We start from the raw sequence: 18,232 nt of genomic DNA, 5'->3' as shown, positions 1-18,232 counted from the left end.
GTCAGTCTTGGCTACATGACAGTGAGGAACATGAAAATTGTATATAGCACATATAACTACAACTATATATGTGCTATATATGTGTATATAGCACATATAACAGAATGTAATATGTGGTGCTGATCAGACCTCATCTAGACTATGCTGTGCAGTTCTGGTTCCCATATAATAAGAAGGATATAGGTGTATTAGAATCATTACAAAAGAGAATGACTAAAAGGCTACAGGGGATGAGGAATATTCCTTATTAAATGAGATTGAAGCTGTCAGATTTACATTCCTTAGAGAGATGTAGGTTAAGAGGGGATCTGATAGAAGTCTTTAAGTGGTATAGAGGTTATAACTAGGGGGATATAAGCAGAATTTCTTAGGATCAGTAGCCAGGATACAACAAGAAGTAACTGGTTCAAGTTTGAAAATTTTAGGTTTAAGAAAGAGATAGGAAGGGATTGGTTCAAACACAGAGTGGTTGAGGAATGGAACAGACTCAGTAATCAGGTTGTTAGTGTTGAATCATTAGGGAGCTTTAAGAGAAGATTTGACTGATTTATGGATGAGGATGACAGATGGAAATAGGAGAGTATATTTCATACAGGGACTGCCATGCATAAGCCTGATGGCTTCTTGCAGCTTCCCTCATTTTCTTATGTTTTTATGTACCCTATTTTCAAGGTTCATTCTCTTCATGCTTCATCATCTGAGCAGCTGTGCCTAAACTACATTCATTCACGTACTGGTGCACATAGGTTAAGAGGGGACCTGATAGAAGTCTTTAAGTGATATAAAGGTTATAACAAGGGGGATGTAAGCAAAATAATAGATGGAAATTGGTAGGTATATTTCATACAGGGACTATTTTTTTTTTTTTTTTATGTAGGAAGGGCACTGGCCAAGGGCAACAAAAATCTAATAAAAAAAAAAAATGCCCACTGAAATGCCAGTCCCATAAAAGGGTCAAAGCAGTGATAAAAAATTGATGAATAAGTTTCTTGAAACCTCCTTCTTGAAGGAATTCAAGTCATAGGAAGGTGGAAATACAGAAGCAGGCAGGGAGTTCCAGAGTTTACCAGAGAAAGGGATGAATGACTGAGAATACTGGTTAACTCTTGCGTTAGAGAGGTGGACAGAATAGGGGTGAGAGAAAGAAGAAAGTTTTGTGCAGCGAGGCCGCGGAAGGAGGGGAGGCATGCAGTTAGCAAGATCAGAAGAGCAGTTAGCATGAAAACTGCCATGTGTAAGCCAGGTTGCTTCATGCAGCTTCCCTTATTTCTTATGTTCTTATGCTCCAGAGTCTATGATGTGACGTTTGTGATGTCACATTTTTTTATATAGAGGTTACTCTATATATCTGGATGATGCCAATTTAGCACATTACCTTGTAGACAAGAGAAAACAACTTCTCTCTGAATTGCCACATAAGTCTCATAACTGCCTTATTACAGTCTTATAAGTGCCACACATCTCTTAATTGACACCTGACAGTCTCCTTACTACCATGTTATAGAAAAAGGAATTTCAAAACTAGGTTTAACCAAATGTGTGTGTGTGTGTGTGTGTGTGTGTGTGTGTGTGTGTGTGTGTGTGTGTGTGTGTGTGTGTGTGTGTGTGTGTGTGTACCCCTTGATGATGTGTATTCACCCTCTCCTCTCAGGTGTTAGTGACACTATTGCCGTCTTTAACGTTTCACAACATCAAGGTCACTTTACTTTTATAGAGTTCTAACTTTTTACCTTGATGATAGACTTTTGGGTGTAATGAAACTTTCATGGTCTTATCCTTTATATTTGGATAAATTTACTTTTTTTATCATGTAGCATTTGAGAAAAAAGCTTTGGTGCAGATTGAGAATCCTTTATTTGAAACTCCAAAATCAGAAAACTACAGAAATTAAGATTTTTTTTATAATATTGACATTACCTGTAATTTATTAATGTTTTCATGTCAGTGCAGCACAAGTTCAGTGCAGTAATGTCAGGAACTGTATTACTGTATGATATTGTGAAAATGTTGGATTTTGCCTTTTTTTTTTTTTTTTTTTTTTTTTTTTTTTTACTTAGGATTAATAAACAGTTTTCAGAGTGTAGTCATAGCTTCAGAACAAAGTTCCATCAGAAGTGTGTGTGTGTGTGTGTGTGTGTGTGTGTGTGTGTGTGTGTGTGTGTGTGTGTGTGTGTGTGTGTGTGTGTGTGTGTGTGTGTTTACCTAGTTGTATTGTATAGGGTACAAGCCAAAGCTCATTTTGTCCTGTCACCATAACCATATTTATCCAGTTACTCTTTAAACATGAATACACTGTTTGCCACAACCACCTCTTCCTTCAAATCATTCCAGATTTCAATAGTTCCATATGGAAAGCTGCATTTATTGATGTCTCTTGAACATCCACTCTTCTTTATTTTCTTCCCATGCCCCCTCAGCTGTCTCTCTACCTTCCCCATCATTGGTTCTAAGTCATTTCTGTCTATTCTTTATTCTTTCTGTAGGGTGTGTGTGTGTGTGTGTGTGTGTTCCAAAGTATAGAATGAAATATAAAATAATTGGAAATTCATAAAATTTCTGGTCCTAAGTATATATTCAGCTAAGGAATTCTAAACCAGTAATTCCTGTACTCTTTTATGATAAAAGTTGTGTACAAGAAGGGAAAGGCAAGTTCTTTTGATGAAGTACCATTTAGTGGAGTCAGCTGTTTTGTCTACAATATGACTTAACCTGTGCTATTTATAGACCAAAAAAATAGTTACCACAAATGTACATTAAGCATTACAATGAAAATACCTAATATGTAGTTTAAAGAGACATAAATGTATTGTTAGAATTTTTTTACCTTTAAGGAAAATTTAGATTTCCCTAGATTTAAACATTTTACTTATATGGAAAGATTAGTTATCCCTAGATTATCTTGCAAGTATGAGAAGAGTTCCTGTGTATGTGTGTGTATGAAGGTGACTGGACAAAAAACTGCTGAAACCAAGAAAAATAACCTCTTCAATTCAGGTCACTGGATATTAATGTCATGACAAACAAAGCATTTCAGTCATCACACCAGCCAGGAAAACTGCACTGCCACACCCTCACTGCTGTGCTCAGTCACCCACAGCAGGATTAGAATACAATAGAATTATGCTTCATGCCAGTCACTGTTGGCTCACAGATGCTCTGAATATATATATATATATATATATATATATATATATATATATATATATATATATATATATATATATATATATATATATATATATATATATATATATATATATATATATATATATATATATATATAGATATATATATATATATATATATATATATATATATATATATATATATATATATATATATATATATATATATATATATATATATATATATATATATATATATATATATATATATATATATATATATATATATTGTATTTATTCATTCATACACACATACAGTACATAATACATCATTACTACTTGTTATTCCTCTTCATTTTCTCATCCTCTTTTACCCACCTCTGTTATATCACTTTCCTTCATTCATTAAGGAATAAGAAGCAAAGAAGGAGGGAATGAACAAGTAAGAAAGGAGAAATTATTGTGAAATAAAACTAAAGACAGAAAAGTCATGGCATACTTCTCTATCCTCAGCAAAATGGGGAGGAGGTGAGCATCTTTGTGTGTGGCGGCAAGGACTCCAACCCCGGGCACATCGAGGCGGCCAAGGCAGCTGTCAAGAGGCTCAAGACGCTGCGCCACCCCTGCATCCTCACCTACCTGGACAGCCTGGAGGTGAGGGGACAGCATATACAAGTACTTCCAAAATGATAAAAGAGTTCCAGGGTTGGTTGGTTTAGTTCTGTGTAGAGGAGAGCTGATTCCCCCTTCACTTTAAATAAGATAAGAAAAGGGTCCCTAATGGATTGGCTGGTTTAGTTATTTGTTCAGAGGTTCCTTGATTCTCATTTTGATATTTTTGATGTTATAGACAGGGGAAAGAAATGGAAGCAGACAGAGTTTCAGAGTTTACTAGTATATATTGGAAAGAAGAGAAGAAAGATGTAATATGTATAATTTTGTTGAAAGTATTTGTTTGTATTTGAACCAGTAAGGATCTTCTAATACGTATTTACTATACTGTTATATAAACCTGTATTATTTTGGTCAGTAAACTAAGTATTGGAAGGAGAGGGGACAGAGGTTCAGGATGGTGAATGTGAGAGTTAAAATTACAGATGTCTGTGAGTTGAATGAAAAATAGAGCTCTAATTCTGTTCTAAAATCTACTTGTCAAAAATACATCAGTGAAAGCAAAATTCAGAGAAAATATTTGCTTCCTTTAGCATTAAGTACAGCCATGTTTGTTATGAAACTTGAAACTCTTTTGTCATATTGAGAACATAAGAGAATGTTGAAATTGAGATGGAAGTAACAAGATGCTTCCTTCCTTAGAATGACAAACAGGTCCAGCTGGTGACAGAGCCCGTCAGCCCCCTGCTCACCTGGCTGACAGAGGACACACTCAGCCCCGCCCAGCGCACCTCTGCCATCTCCTGGGGGCTGCTGCAGGTCACGGTGGGTATATGGTGTGTGTGTTTATTCATTAGTTGTGACATATAGGGAGTGACTTGAGCTTGTGGAGTCCCGTCTTCTTATCACTTACTGTCAAGATTAGTTTGTCACCATTTTTGTCTTGTACTGTCTTCTTTTTAAGTCTCTCCCTGTCATTACTTCATTTATAGAAAGACATCTGTACTTCTTGATATCCCTCTTGCATTTTGCCTTTCTTAATTTCCTAACATGATCTCTTGTTTTGCTAGTTTCCCCATTAAAACAGATAATTCTTGCTGAAAATGTGATAAGTATAGTAAACATAAACTTGAACACAATTCTCAGACCTTCACTCATTCCCTCTTCACAGTTACATTCTCTCTCTCTCTCTTCTCTCTCTCTCTCTCTCTCTCTCTCTCTCTCTCTCTCTCTCTCTCTCTCTCTCTCTCTCTCTCTCTCTCTCTCTCTCTCTCTCTCTCTCCTTCCATGTAACAGGGCAACTGGCCTAGGACTACAAAAACCTAGAAAAAAAATGCCAGTATCTAAAGGAAAGGCTTAAAAGAATTCTCTTGTCTCCGTTTTTCCTATATATAGTATATCTTCCCTTCTCTCCTTTTTCCAATACTACATCTTCCCTTCTCTTTGTTTTCCTTTAGTACATCTTCCCTTCTCTCCATTTTTCTGTAGTACATCTTCCCTTCTCTTTTTTTTGTGTAGTACATTTCCCTTCTCTATTTTCCTGTTGTGCATCTTCACTTCTCTCCATTTTCCTGTAGTACATCTTCCCTTCTCTCCATTTTCCTATTGTGCATCTTCCCTTCTCTTTGTTTTCCTGTAGTATGTCTTCCCTTCTCTTTTTCATGTTGTACATCTTCCCTTCTCTTTGTTTTCCTGTAGTACATCTTCCCTTCTCTTTGTTTTTGTGTTGTACATCTTTCCCTTCTTTCCCTTTTCCTGTAGTACATCTTTCTTTCTCTTTGTTTTTTGTTTAGTACATCTTTCCGTCTTTCCCTTTTCCTGTAGTACATCTTTCTTTCTCTTTGTTTTTTGTGTAGTACATCTTTCCGTCTTTCCCTTTTCCTGTAGTACATCTTTCTTTCTCTTTGTTTTTTGTGTAGTACATCTTTCCGTCTTTCCCTTTTCCTGTAGTACATCTTTCTTTCTCTTTGTTTTTGTGTAGTACATCTTTCCTACTCTCCCTTTTCCTATGGCACATCTTCCCTTCTCTCCCTTTTCCTATGGCACATCTTCCCTCCTCTCCCTTTTCCTATAGCACATTTTCCCTTCTTTCCATTTTCCTGTACAACACCATCCCTTCTCCACATTCCCTAACCACCCATCCTTTTTCACCACCCCACAGAAGGCGTTGAGCTTCCTGAACAACGAGGGGAGCCTCACCCACCACAATGTGTGTGCCAGCAGCATCTTTGTCACAGCGGGAGGGGAGTGGAAGCTGGGCGGGGTGGAGTACTGCAGCAGCTCAGACCAGTACACATTCCCAACCAAGCTGCTCCCTCAGCTGGATGTGTACAACCCCCCAGAGCGCTTCGATCCCAGCAAGCAGCGCACCACCACCAAATGGTATGTGTGGGTGTGGGTGTGTGTGTGAGTGTGTAATGATAATTTATGGTTTGTGTGTGTGTGTGTGTGTGTGTGTGTGTGTGTGTGTGTGTGTGTGTGTGTGTGTGTGTGTGTGTCAAGGTGTAATGTACAAGTTTACAGGGCATTCTGCATTTAAAACTATATGCAGACCATTTTGCTGCAAAGAGAGTTTTGACTAATCAGATTCATTCAAGCTTTTATATATATTTATTTTTCATATATTATTTTTAAGAGGGGCACTGGCCAAGGGCAACAAAAAATAGGCTTAAAAAAAAAAAAAAATGCAACACATACATATCTTCATTAAATTCAAACCTCATTTCTCTCAACTCAGCACACCACCACCACCACCACCACCACCTCAATATCCTTCATCACACTCACCTATCCACTCTCAGCTATAACATCCACTTATTATTCATGTCATAAAACCACATCTTTCTCACCCAACACACCACCACCACCACCACCACGCAACACCCACACCACATTAACCCCACAAGTAGGTGTATACTCGTATGGTCACACTTCCACTCCTCCGCTCCTCCACAGGGCAGCAGACATATGGGGACTCGGGTGTCTGGTGTGGGAGACCTTCAATGGCACCCTGGATCAGTCCATCAACCTCAAGAACACTTCAAAGGTAACAATTTAAGAGACGGTCGTTCTATGTACATGGTTTATCTACCTTGTCACCTTTTTCCTTGTTCCCATATCCTTTCATTTGTATTCTGTATCTTTTCTGCTTCTGTCTCATTTTTCTTGTCTCCATATCCTCAAATTTGTTTCCTTTATCTTCTCTATGTCTTTGTCTCATTTTCTTTGTCTGTGTCCTTTCATTTGTCTCCTGTATCCTCTCTGCCTCCTTGTTTTCTTCCTTTTCTTCTTGCATTTGGAGGAACACTTTGGGATGACTATGTTATTAGTGTCCCTTTGTTTTGTCTCTTTTTCATTATCCCTGTGTCTCTTCATGTGTCATCTTCCTGTTTTCTCCATCTCCTTGTCTCCGTTCTCTTTCCTATGCCTGTTTATCTCTGTATCCCTTCCTGTTGCTTTTATTTTTTCTTGTCCCTGCTCTTTTTCTTCTCCAGATTCCCTCCTCTTGTCTTTTGCTTATATTATTGGTCTCTCTCTCTCTCTCTCTCTCTCTCTCTCTCTCTCTCTCTCTCTCTCTCTCTCTCTCTCTCTCTCTCTCTCTCTCTCTCTCTCTCTCTCTCTCTCTCTCTCTCTCTCTCTCTCTCTCTCTCTCTCTCTCTCTCTCTCTTTTGTATGCTTCTCTTGCTTTTTGTCTCTTAGTTCCACTGCTTCTGTCTTTTCTCTTTATCTCTTTCCATGTATATCCATCTCATTCTCCTCATTGTCTTCTCTCATATTTCTCCATCTGCTGAAAGAAAAATATACCTCTTTTAGAACTCAGTAATAAAGTGAATAATAATAAGACAATCTGTCACAAATGTTAATGTCCATCTCTCTTTCCCATTTATGACAGGCAGTATCAGGTTCCATAGAAGAGAGAGAGAGAGAGAGAGAGAGAGAGGTTAATTAATTTTGGTGCCACAAGAACACAGTGATATGGTAAAGAGAAAGAAAGAAAGAGAGGCAATCGACCATTCACCCCTATCTTCCTCCTTTCATCCCTATCTTCCCCTTTCCATCCCTCCCAGATCCCCAAATCCCTGGTGCCAACATACACCCGGCTGGTGGGTGCATCCCCTGCCTCACGCCCCAATCCCCGGGAGGTGGTGTCGTCTCTAAGCCAGCCCGGCCAGTTCTTCCACAACGACCTAGTGGAGACTCTCACCTTCCTAGATGAGATACAGATTAAGGACAACAATGAGAGGCACAAGTAAGGCTCATATTCTAGAACATTTCTGCACCACACCTCTACTTACTTTCAAAACACTAATTGAAGTTACTCAAGTTTTCAAGAATGAATTTTATGGTTTTTGTGATAGATTAACAAGATTTTTACATTCTAAGCAGGAGAAACACTCTTGAAAACCCAGCTTATCATCTCTGTGGCCTTTGAAAATAGTTGTTTGAGAAAGCAAGGGGTTTCTGAATACAGACCTAAGATTTGCACATATATAAATAGATTGATTGATAATTAGATACATTTATTGACAACAGATTTACATAATTAATGAGACACAGAACAGAAGGATGCATAACAAGATCAAGGACAACAATGAGTGACACAAGTAAGATGCAGATGGACAGATAGTTAAATTTATTGCCCACAAAATCACTTAAATCATAAAATACATATAACAAAAGTATATACAAGAAGAATTCTTTTTTTTTTTTTTACAGTGTATATATATATATATATATATATATATATATATATATATATATATATATATATATATATATATATATATATATATATATATATATATATATATATATATATATATATATATATATTTTTTTTTTTTTTTTTTTTTTTTTTTTTTTTTTTTTTTTTTTTCAGTGTACCATGTGATCATAGGGCTGTATTTATGTACAGAAGATAAAGGTGTATTAAATGATAGACTGATAAAATTATTGAGAGTAGAATCACTAAACTCATAAAATACATACAACATAAGTGTACATAACAAGAATCTGTAGTTTTGCATTTTTCATTCCTTTCAAGGTTTCAAGATAACATGTAATAGATTTATTTTCTTGTTCTCAGCTTACCATGTGATCCTAAAAACTATAATAATAATGACAATAATAATAATAATAGTAATAATAATACTTTATTGTCCATACAGAGAAATGGTCCTTTGCTTGTTCAAAATGTAAATGAGAAAAATATCAGTTTAGAATATTAAAAAGAACACTCAGTCATGCATATCCTTACAACTTAACATGAAAGAGAAAGATTCATCCACATCTCAGACACATACTTAATTACAGACTAGCTTCACCATTTGTTGCTAATTATGTAGGAAAGGCACACATTTGAGTTGAGAGCACTGTAGTTATGAGAGTGGCAGTGGCAGCACCAACACTGAGGTACTGTTGTTGCAGGTTCTTCTCACAGCTAGCAGGACGGCTGGACAGCATCCCACAGTGTATGGCGGTGAACAAGGTGCTGCCGGCGCTGCTGGCAGCTCATGAGTTCTCCAACGCTGGCTCGGCAGTGCTGGCTCCGCTCTTCAAGGTACTAAAGAGTTAGTTTGCTTCTCTTGATTTTTCACATTTGTCTAATTTTACTTCTGGATAAGTAATTGTTTGTCCACAGCTAAATAGTTTCTTGTCTGCTTTTTGCTGTCATCAGTTTTACTTATCAGGTATTTTATTACAGTACAGTTTTATCTGAAATTTCTGTGCTGAGAAGTTTCAGCCTTTATTCCTCACCATCTACAAGGAAGGTGTCTAATATGACACATGAACATCTTGAAATAGACCTTGAAGTACCACACACACACACACACACACACACACACACACACACACACACACACACACACACACACACACACACACACACACACACACACACACACACACACACACACACACACACACACACCAAGCCACCTCCATTTGATTTTCCTGCATAATACAAACCTGCCACTAGACCACATGTTTAATTAACAGCATCAGTGCTGACATCACATCTTTTCTTCTCCATTTTAGACTGATAGTTCTCTCGGGAAGAGGAATTACCAGCAGCAGACCTGAAATCACACTTTTATCCCTTTAAAATGATTGTTCTATGTTTAGAGAGAGTACTAGCAGCAGATCCTCCTCCGCATCAACACACTCATCTGCCCTTCCTTCTCCCCAAATCTGCCTGATGCTGGGGGAAGGTCAAGTACCTACATCAGATTCTCTCCCCCTACAGCCCCATCATCACACTCATTTCCCCTTCCTTCTCCCAAGATTGCACAGCTCCTGGGAGAGGCCAAGTACCACCAGCATCCCCATCAACTCACCTCCCTTTCCTTCTCCCTAGATTGACCAGCAGCAGATCCTCCTTCCCATCCCACTCACTTCCCCTCTTTCTCCCCAGATTGGCCAGCTGCTGGGGGAGGCAGAGTACCAGCAGCAGATCCTCCCCTGTGTGGTGCGGCTCTTCTCCTCCAGCGACCGAGCCACTCGCCTCCGTCTTCTCCAACAGGCAGGAGACTTGGCCACCCACATCGACCCTGCCACTCTCAACACCCAGGTCTTCCCCCACCTCGCCTCAGGCTTCCTTGACACCAACCCCACCATCAGGGAAAACACTGTCAAGGTAGGTCTGGGTAGGGAGGATGGGTGGGGTTTAGAGAATAATGGGAGTGTTAGAAAATTGAGAAAGATGGGGGGAGGGGTTTTAGAAGGTTAAGGTGGAATTGACTGATGGGAGAAAATGGGTGGGGACTGGTAGAGGATAATGGAGTGTTAGGAGAATGCAGTATAGAATGGTAGGTATATTTACAAGGATAAGATGGAATTGAGATAGGACACATGGAGGATAGATGAAGACTAAAGAATAATAATGGGGATATTTGGAGGATGAAATAGAGAATGGTAGGGATATATACAAGGATGAGATAGAATTATTTGACCATGAAAATTATTGAAAATTGGTTGAGGGTTAATGAGAGTAATGTTTGTGATGGTGAGGGAAGGCATGGTTGTTTTCTGTCATGCTCTTTTTTTCATTTCAGTCCATCCGGTTCTTCGGGCCAAAGCTCAACTATCAGAACTTGAACGTGGAGGTGCTCAAGCACTTTGCCCGGCTGCAGGCCAAGGATGAGCAGGTGTGTGTGTGTGTGTGTGTGTGTGTGTGTGTGTGTGTGTGTGTGTGGCAGTATGTACACTTAAACCACCACTTACATTGGCACTGCTCCCCTTGACATTTCCCATGGGCCACAATGTACTCACAATAGATTCAGTACTTGCAGTATATCCACTCTGGCATCACAGTATCCACCTTAGTAATGATGCCAAGGGTAATAAGAATAGTTAATTAATCCAGCAATCACGTCATCCTTACCATCACTCCATTCACCCATGTCACCATCATTACCACAACAATCTTTATAACCACATTAACAGTCCACACATCAGCATACCACCATCATCACCACCACTCACCTTAGAACCATATTCTGAAACATTTCTGCCTGCACCCTCACTACTTTCAAATGGCTCTAGTTGAATCTACACAGGTTTTCAAGGATGTGTTTGTGGTTCCTGCAGCAGATCAACAAGATTCCTGAATGATTAACATGAGAAACAGTCTTGAGAACCCAGCTTATCATCTGTGGCCTGTGAAAATAGTCTTGATGAGAGAACAAAGCATTTCTGTATATGGGCCTTAAAACAACCCCTTCTGTTTCCCTGCAGGGTGGCATCCGCACCAACACCACAGTCTGCCTGGGGAAGATTGCTGGCAACCTCCACCCAGATGTGCGACAGAAGTGTCTGGTCTCAGCCTTCCTCCGGGCCACACGCGACCCCTTCCCCCCAGCAAGGACGGCCGGTGTGCTGGCCCTCGCTGCCACACAACAGTTCTACAACCTCCAGGATGTGGCCAGCAAGTGAGTGTAGCTTTGAGTGTGTTGTATGATACCTGGAATGTGTGTGTTGGTGGAGGATTTGTTGGGAGTGTGGGTGTGATTGGAAGAGAGGAGAGGAGAAGGAGTTCATTGTTTGGTTAGGAGAGCCTGTGGGTTTGGTCTGGGTTTTGGAGGGTTTGTGGGTATAGGTATTGTAAGGTCACCAGTAAGCTGTATAGACTGATGTGGAGAAGATAAACATATGCAGTAAGTCATGTCCAATTGGAGTTTTTTTTAGTGTGACAGAGAGGGAAGAAGATGGAGTTTATTATCTGCTTTCTATTGAGTGTATTGCCTTTTCATATACTATATAAGAAAAACATTCTTAATGCTGCCTTGGTACAGGGTGAGAAGGAACACCAAAATTTTCTTTTTTTTTTACAATCTTCCTGTGACTTGAAGTTCTTAAGAGCAGAGTATCAAGACACCTCCAGAACTAACTTGTCCTGTCTGACTAGTATCATTTCCTATTCCCTTTAAGTGCAATACCAGTTAAGTGGGGTATTTTGTTTTCTTGTTTTTTTTTAAGTTTTATAGTCATGGATCAGTCTCCTTTACACATTGCATATAAAAAGTCCTGTGTCTCACCCAAACATCATTTTAACCCTTTCAATCCAATACAAAACAATTAACAGCAACAGAAGTAATGTGTGAAATCTTTATAAGCATCTACAAGAAAGAAGGGGATTAAAAAGAATACATTTTGCAATTTCTACCCAATTTAAAGATTGGCTGTAGAGCAAGTAAAGATGTCCCAGAGTAATTAGTAATTAGGAAAGAAGTAGCAAATAGCAGTGAAAGGCTTAATCATGTCGTCTCCCTCCCCAGGATCCTGCCAAGCCTTTGCATGCTGACCCTGGATCCAGAGAAGAGTGTGAGGGACGCGGTGTTCAAGGTGCTCAAGGGCTTCCTCAGCAAGGTGGAGAAGGTGTCTGAGGACCCATCACTTAGGGAGGAGATGGGTAAGCAGGAATCTAATTGTATGTATGAGATGGTGGTGGTGGAGTACAAAAAATAGAAAGTAAGAAATTGGAAAGGTCATTAAAAAGAGAAAGGTTGGTTGTGATGTGTGTGTGTGTGTGTGTGTGTGTGTGTGTGTGTGTGTGTGTGTGTGTGTGTGTGTGTACATGTTATTTGCATCTTCCTATTCATCTCCTTTTCTCCTTTCCTCTCCTCTCCTTTCCTCTCCTCTCTTCTCCTCCCCTCTCCTCTTCTCTCCTCTCCTTTCCTCTTCCCTCCTCTCCTATCATCTCCTCTCCTCACCTTCTCCCCTCTTCTATCCTATCCTATCCTATCCTACCTTCTCTCTTCTTCTCTCCTCTCCTCTGTTCCATATTATCCTCTCTTTCCCTCCCTTTCCCCTCCCATCATGTCCCATCTCCTCTCCTTTCTTCTCTTATCCTATCCTATCCTATCCTTTGTTCTCTTCTCTCCTTTCCCATCTTATCCCTATCCCCTCTCCTCTCCTTTCCTATCCTATCCTCATTCCTCATTCTTCATCTTCACCCTACAATACATGACCTTTGTTTTTGCACCTCAAATCAATCCGTCACCTTCCCCAACAGAGGCTGAGGTGCACCAGGCCAGCTCCAGCAGCCAGCCGTCCTCCTGGGCCGGGTGGGCAGTGGGCGCCATCACCTCCAAGTTCTACAAGGGCGGCCCCACCTCCTCCACGCCAGCCACCACTCCAACGTCCACGGCACCTAGCAAAGTGAGTGAGAGAGAGAGAGACAAAGAGAAGGATAAGATATAAAGTGTATAGGTGAAAATAAGTACTTTTGTCTCCACTTGTTTTCTGTGATGTCGACTGTTTTTTATGAATTTCTTTATCTCCATTGACCTCACTTCCATTTTCTTTCATGATCTTGTTCCTTCCATTCTCTTTACTGTCATGAAATGTGTTAAGTTTTCTGCTTTTCACTACTATTTATAACTATTGTGTTAGGTTAGGTTAGCATAGGTTAGATTAGGTTAAGTTACATACATAATCTTGTAAATATTGTTATCACTTATTACATTTGATTTATTTTTATTACATGCATTATTTGTCAAGTCTTTGTTGTGGGAAAGAAAAACATGAGAAAGAAATTAAAGAAAATTAGTAATGGCAAAAAAAAGGCCATATAGGCAATGGAAATACTACAGGATTCTCATTAATTGAACTTGATCCTCCATTCACCTCACTTCCATTTTCCCTCATGACATTATTTATTCTATTCTCTTCATATAATGTTATGAAATACATTAAATTTTTTCCTCTTTATTTTATTTTTTTTTACTATTTATACATTTATTTTCTTATTTTTATTTATTTTTATTTATTTGTTTGTTTATTTTTGTATCTGTTTTATTTCATTTATTCATTTATTTTTACTCCCATCCCTCAGCAGCCTCCAACCTCCCGAACTCCACAGTCAGGCAGCAGCACTCCGTCCACGCAGACCTCCAGCATGGCACCCACCCCAGACCCGGCTGGGCGAGGGGCAGCCGAGGAGGAGGAAGATGAGGAGGAGGAGGACAACTGGGACACTAATGAATGGGGATCCTTGGTGAGTTAATGTTACTAATGCTAGAATTGTTATGTTCATTTTTTTTTTTTTTTTTTTTTTTTTTTTTTTTTTTTTTTATGTAAGAGAGGCACTGATCAATAGCAACAGTAAGGACAAAAAAAGGGCCCACCGATGTGCCAGTCCATGAAGAAAAGTCAAAGGTATCATACAAAATTAGAGAATAAGTGTCTTGAAACCATAGGAAGGAGGATATACAGAAGCAGGCTGGGAGTTCCAAAGTTTACCAGAAAAAGATGATGTGTAAAGGAGGAAATTAAGAGTGAGTGAAACAAAGTGTATGAGTAGAGTAAACAGCAGAGGGATGAATATAAGTTTATGTGAAAGGAGGACATTAGGAGAGAATGAAAGAAAGCATAAAGATGAATGGCAATACTGGTTAACTCTTGGTTGGTCATGATGGTGATGATTGCAAAGAATAACAAAACAACAAACAGATTCTTCCTAAACTGTTTAATTACACTAATTTACAGAAACTATTGGTAGAACAAGGATAATACAGTGGGAGATGGTGGATGGAGGGAGTTGAGGAAGCAGTAAGAGAAAAGAGTTGCATGCAAAATGATACAGGAAAGATATATATACCAAAGGGAATGAAAAATGCAAGTAAAGAGAATAAAGTATAGAATATAAAAAGAGGGTGAAGCACATAATAGAAAACACTAAAGAGAGACTGCATAAAGATTTTGGAAGACAACTGAGTGAGAAGCATAAAGACAACAGAACAAATTTGTAAGCTGAGTTATGGAAAAAACATACACCTTGAAAAAAAGGAAAAAAGATCAACAAAGAAAACCATCCAAGTGAACAAATTTGAAACCAGTAAATGGAACAAAAAACCAGTGAACCAGAATAGAAGGAAAAAAGAATACTAACCAACTCATCCCATCTTTCAGGAGGAGTGTGAGGAGACGCCAAGCCCAGGAGGGACAGCCAGTGAAGGGGACGGGGGCTGGGAGGATGCAGAGGACTGGAGTGGCCTTGGTCTTGGCAGTGCACTTAGTACCAACCAGGTGGGTGTAAGAGGGTGGATATAGGTGACAGTCATATGGCAGTGTAGGGTTAGTGATGGTGATGGTTGGTGGGTAGGCATGTGGCAGTGTAGGGGTGATGGTTGGTGATGGTCAGTGGATAGGCAAATGTGTAGTAAATTGTCATGATTAAGCACATTTTAAGTGAGTCATTTGGAAGAGAATTGTGTATCTTAAGTGTGTTGTTATGTTCTCTTTTTCCTTACAAGTTCAGTGCCTAAGATCATTTTATTGGTATTTCATAAAATTACTTTAGGTTTTTACAATTGGTACTGTGCAGATGTATACTCATTATGTATAGAAAAATCTACATACTAAGGGGGAAAAGTTAGTTATTGTGGGAATACTTCAGTTACAGGGAGATACAAGAAAGTGATAGAGAATGAAAAACTGAAGAGTATAGACAGGAGCAAATAAAGACACTAATATCATAACCCTTCCCAATCTTAGAAAAAGTTTGAGGGAACATACATCAAACTACATTATATTTGATCACAGAACTGACCAATCTTCTCATATCCAAGTGTTCTGTAGCCACAATACCCCTTTATTAGCCACATACACCCCTTATATCATAGCCGTCCCTCATCCTAGAGAAAGAAGGAACTATCATCAAACCACATTATAACTGATTACAGCACCCACCAGTCTTTTTGTATTTATGTGTTCTGTTGCCTCATTATTCAACTTCTATCATAGAGAGAAGAGAAAGTTAGAAGGAGCAACTATCAGACTACAGTATCATTAATCACAGGACCCACCCATCTTCTTATACCTGTGCATTCTATAGCATCAGTATCCCCTCCTTTCCCAGCACCAGGCAGCAGCAGTAGGGGCCCTTGAGTCCGCATTCTCCTCCCTCTCCACTGCTGCCAACACCACCACCTCCATTAGGCCTCCCAACCTCCAGAGACAGCAACCACCACCACCACTAGGAGACCCAAATAGCTTCTTCAACTCTCTCAGCCAGGTGAGGCAATGGGGAAGAAAGGTGAGCAGTGTTGCAGGATAGAGGAGAAGTGAGGGTGAGATTTGAGGAAGAGGGAGGAAGAGTTTGTTGTGAAAGGAGAGAAAGTTCTGCTTGAATTTGTTGTGATGTCATTGGTTTGTGATATTCTCTCTCTCTCTCTCTCTCTCTCTCTCTCTCTCTCTCTCTCTCTCTCTCTCTCTCTCTCTCTCTCTCTCTCTCTCTCTCTCTCTCTCTCTCTCTCTCTCTCTCTCTCTCTCTCTCTCTCTCTCTCTCTCTCTCTCTCAATAAAAGAAAGGAAAGGGATATACATGAGAAGAATTTAATCTTGTAAGGAAAGAGACAAGAAGCATAATCATTCAGTTCAAAAGGAGGAAGAGGAGAAGGAGAATCACATAAAAAATGAAAATGAAAAGGCAAGGAGAAAACCAAGAGAGAGAGAGAGAGAGAGAGAGAGAGAGAGAGAGAGAGAGAAACAACCAGAACTTGAAAACAGAGAACACTTAGATAGGAAAGTATGCACGGAGAATATGTACAAACTTTTCTCTCCCTTCATAGAACACAAACACCAAAGGAACTACTCATCATCGCCCTGCTGCTGCTGCCACTACTCCGTCCAAGCCCTCGTCTGACCTGGGAGGCTGGGATGAGTGGGAGCAGGAGGATGTTACTGCTGCTTTGTCTCAAGGTCAGTGTAGTGGTGGACTTACTTGAACCTATACCAGTCATTTGTTCTCATATTTGGTGGTTGTGAAGGTAATGCAGAGTTGTGGTGTTACCTTTGAGTGTGTTCCTTGCTATCTGTGCTATCTGTTCTGCATGCATCACGTAAAGTTGGGAATAGAGTGTGCGTGAAGTATATCACAGGCATACAGGATTAGCTCACAAGCCAAAAAAACATCTGCATAGCTACCTATACAGCCATCTCACACACACACACACACACACACACACACACACACACACACACACAGAGAAAATGGACAAATATAGATATGAAGACAGGATAAGATGAGCCTTGCAATACAATTAAGTAAAATACAACTAGATGGATACACATACACACATACCATCTCTATATCCCCTCACACATACTATTTCCTTTCACCATTAACTCTTTCATTGCTATGATCACCTTTCATCAACATTGAGAGTATTGTAATAAATTGTTTGGATGGACATAAAGAAAAAAACTAACATGAGGCTAAATTCGTCTTTGCAAAGGTAGAGAAATACATTTTGAAGATAGTGCAGTACGGTAAGTAAGTCCTTTAAAAGATGTAGATGATAATGGGAATGACTGACTAGCAATGGAAGGGTTAAAGTTTCCTCTTCTCCTCACAGGGCTAGGCTTCAGCAGCAGCAGCAGCAGCAGCAGCAGCAAGGGGGATGAGGCAAGGCAGCAGAGGGAGGAGAGGCGACTGCAGCGACAGCGGGAGATAGAGGCCAAGAGAGCAGCACGTGCAGGCCCCATGAAGCTTGGTGCCAAGAAAATCTGAGCTGGGAGGAGCAAGCAAGAGTGGAAGGAAGTCACAGGGAGGCATGGATGAAAAGAAGAGGAGAGTGGAGATAAGATATAAAAAAAAAAACATAGAGGTAGAGAAATGCAAGGAATGGAGGAAATAAAATAGAGGAAAGAGGAGAATAGAAGGCAAGGAGGTAACAGGAAGATGGAGACAATCTATGAAAAAACAGGGAGGAAGAGAAATGCAAGTAATGGAGGCAGAGGAAGACAGGAACAGGGAAATGGATGGGAGAGAGAGAAAGGAAGGTGTGCTGGTGTCAGAGATTGAAATCAGGCAATACTAAAGGAGATAAAGAAGATCATTAAGGAAAAGATATGATTAACCACACACACACACATACACACACACACACACACACACACACACACACACACACACACACACACACACACACACACACACACACACACACACACACACACACACACACACACACACACACATGCAGGACTAAA

The 18,232-nt window shown here is 39.7% G+C and overlaps 1 protein-coding gene across 2 annotated transcripts in view; it reads left to right on the top strand.

Annotated features, from left to right (window-relative positions):
- The window catches only part of LOC135104857 (N-terminal kinase-like protein), a 19,559-nt gene extending 1,338 nt beyond the window's left edge, over window positions 1-18,221 (top strand). The window contains exons 2-17 of one of the 2 annotated variants that reach the window (XM_064012554.1): window positions 3,639-3,779; window positions 4,440-4,562; window positions 5,899-6,119; window positions 6,693-6,783; window positions 7,805-7,986; window positions 9,165-9,297; window positions 10,153-10,374; window positions 10,793-10,885; window positions 11,475-11,668; window positions 12,515-12,648; window positions 13,252-13,397; window positions 14,077-14,235; window positions 15,150-15,266; window positions 16,099-16,254; window positions 16,810-16,939; window positions 17,596-18,221. In XM_064012554.1, the coding sequence (XP_063868624.1) occupies window positions 3,639-3,779; window positions 4,440-4,562; window positions 5,899-6,119; window positions 6,693-6,783; window positions 7,805-7,986; window positions 9,165-9,297; window positions 10,153-10,374; window positions 10,793-10,885; window positions 11,475-11,668; window positions 12,515-12,648; window positions 13,252-13,397; window positions 14,077-14,235; window positions 15,150-15,266; window positions 16,099-16,254; window positions 16,810-16,939; window positions 17,596-17,750 (2,397 nt within the window). In that variant the 3' untranslated portion in view covers window positions 17,751-18,221. Of the gene's footprint in view, window positions 1-3,638; window positions 3,780-4,439; window positions 4,563-5,898; window positions 6,120-6,692; window positions 6,784-7,804; window positions 7,987-9,164; window positions 9,298-10,152; window positions 10,375-10,792; window positions 10,886-11,474; window positions 11,669-12,514; window positions 12,649-13,251; window positions 13,398-14,073; window positions 14,236-15,149; window positions 15,267-16,098; window positions 16,255-16,809; window positions 16,940-17,595 lie in introns of both variants that reach the window. The other variant, XM_064012553.1, reaches the window with a different exon arrangement.
- Window positions 18,222-18,232: the final 11 nt, after the last annotated feature.

Source organism: Scylla paramamosain, chromosome 11 (genome assembly GCF_035594125.1).
Source record: "Scylla paramamosain isolate STU-SP2022 chromosome 11, ASM3559412v1, whole genome shotgun sequence".
Classification (NCBI taxonomy): Eukaryota; Metazoa; Arthropoda; class Malacostraca; order Decapoda; family Portunidae; genus Scylla; species Scylla paramamosain.
The sequence above is the reverse complement of the archived record's forward strand: the minus strand, read 5'-3'. Positions and strand labels throughout refer to the sequence as shown.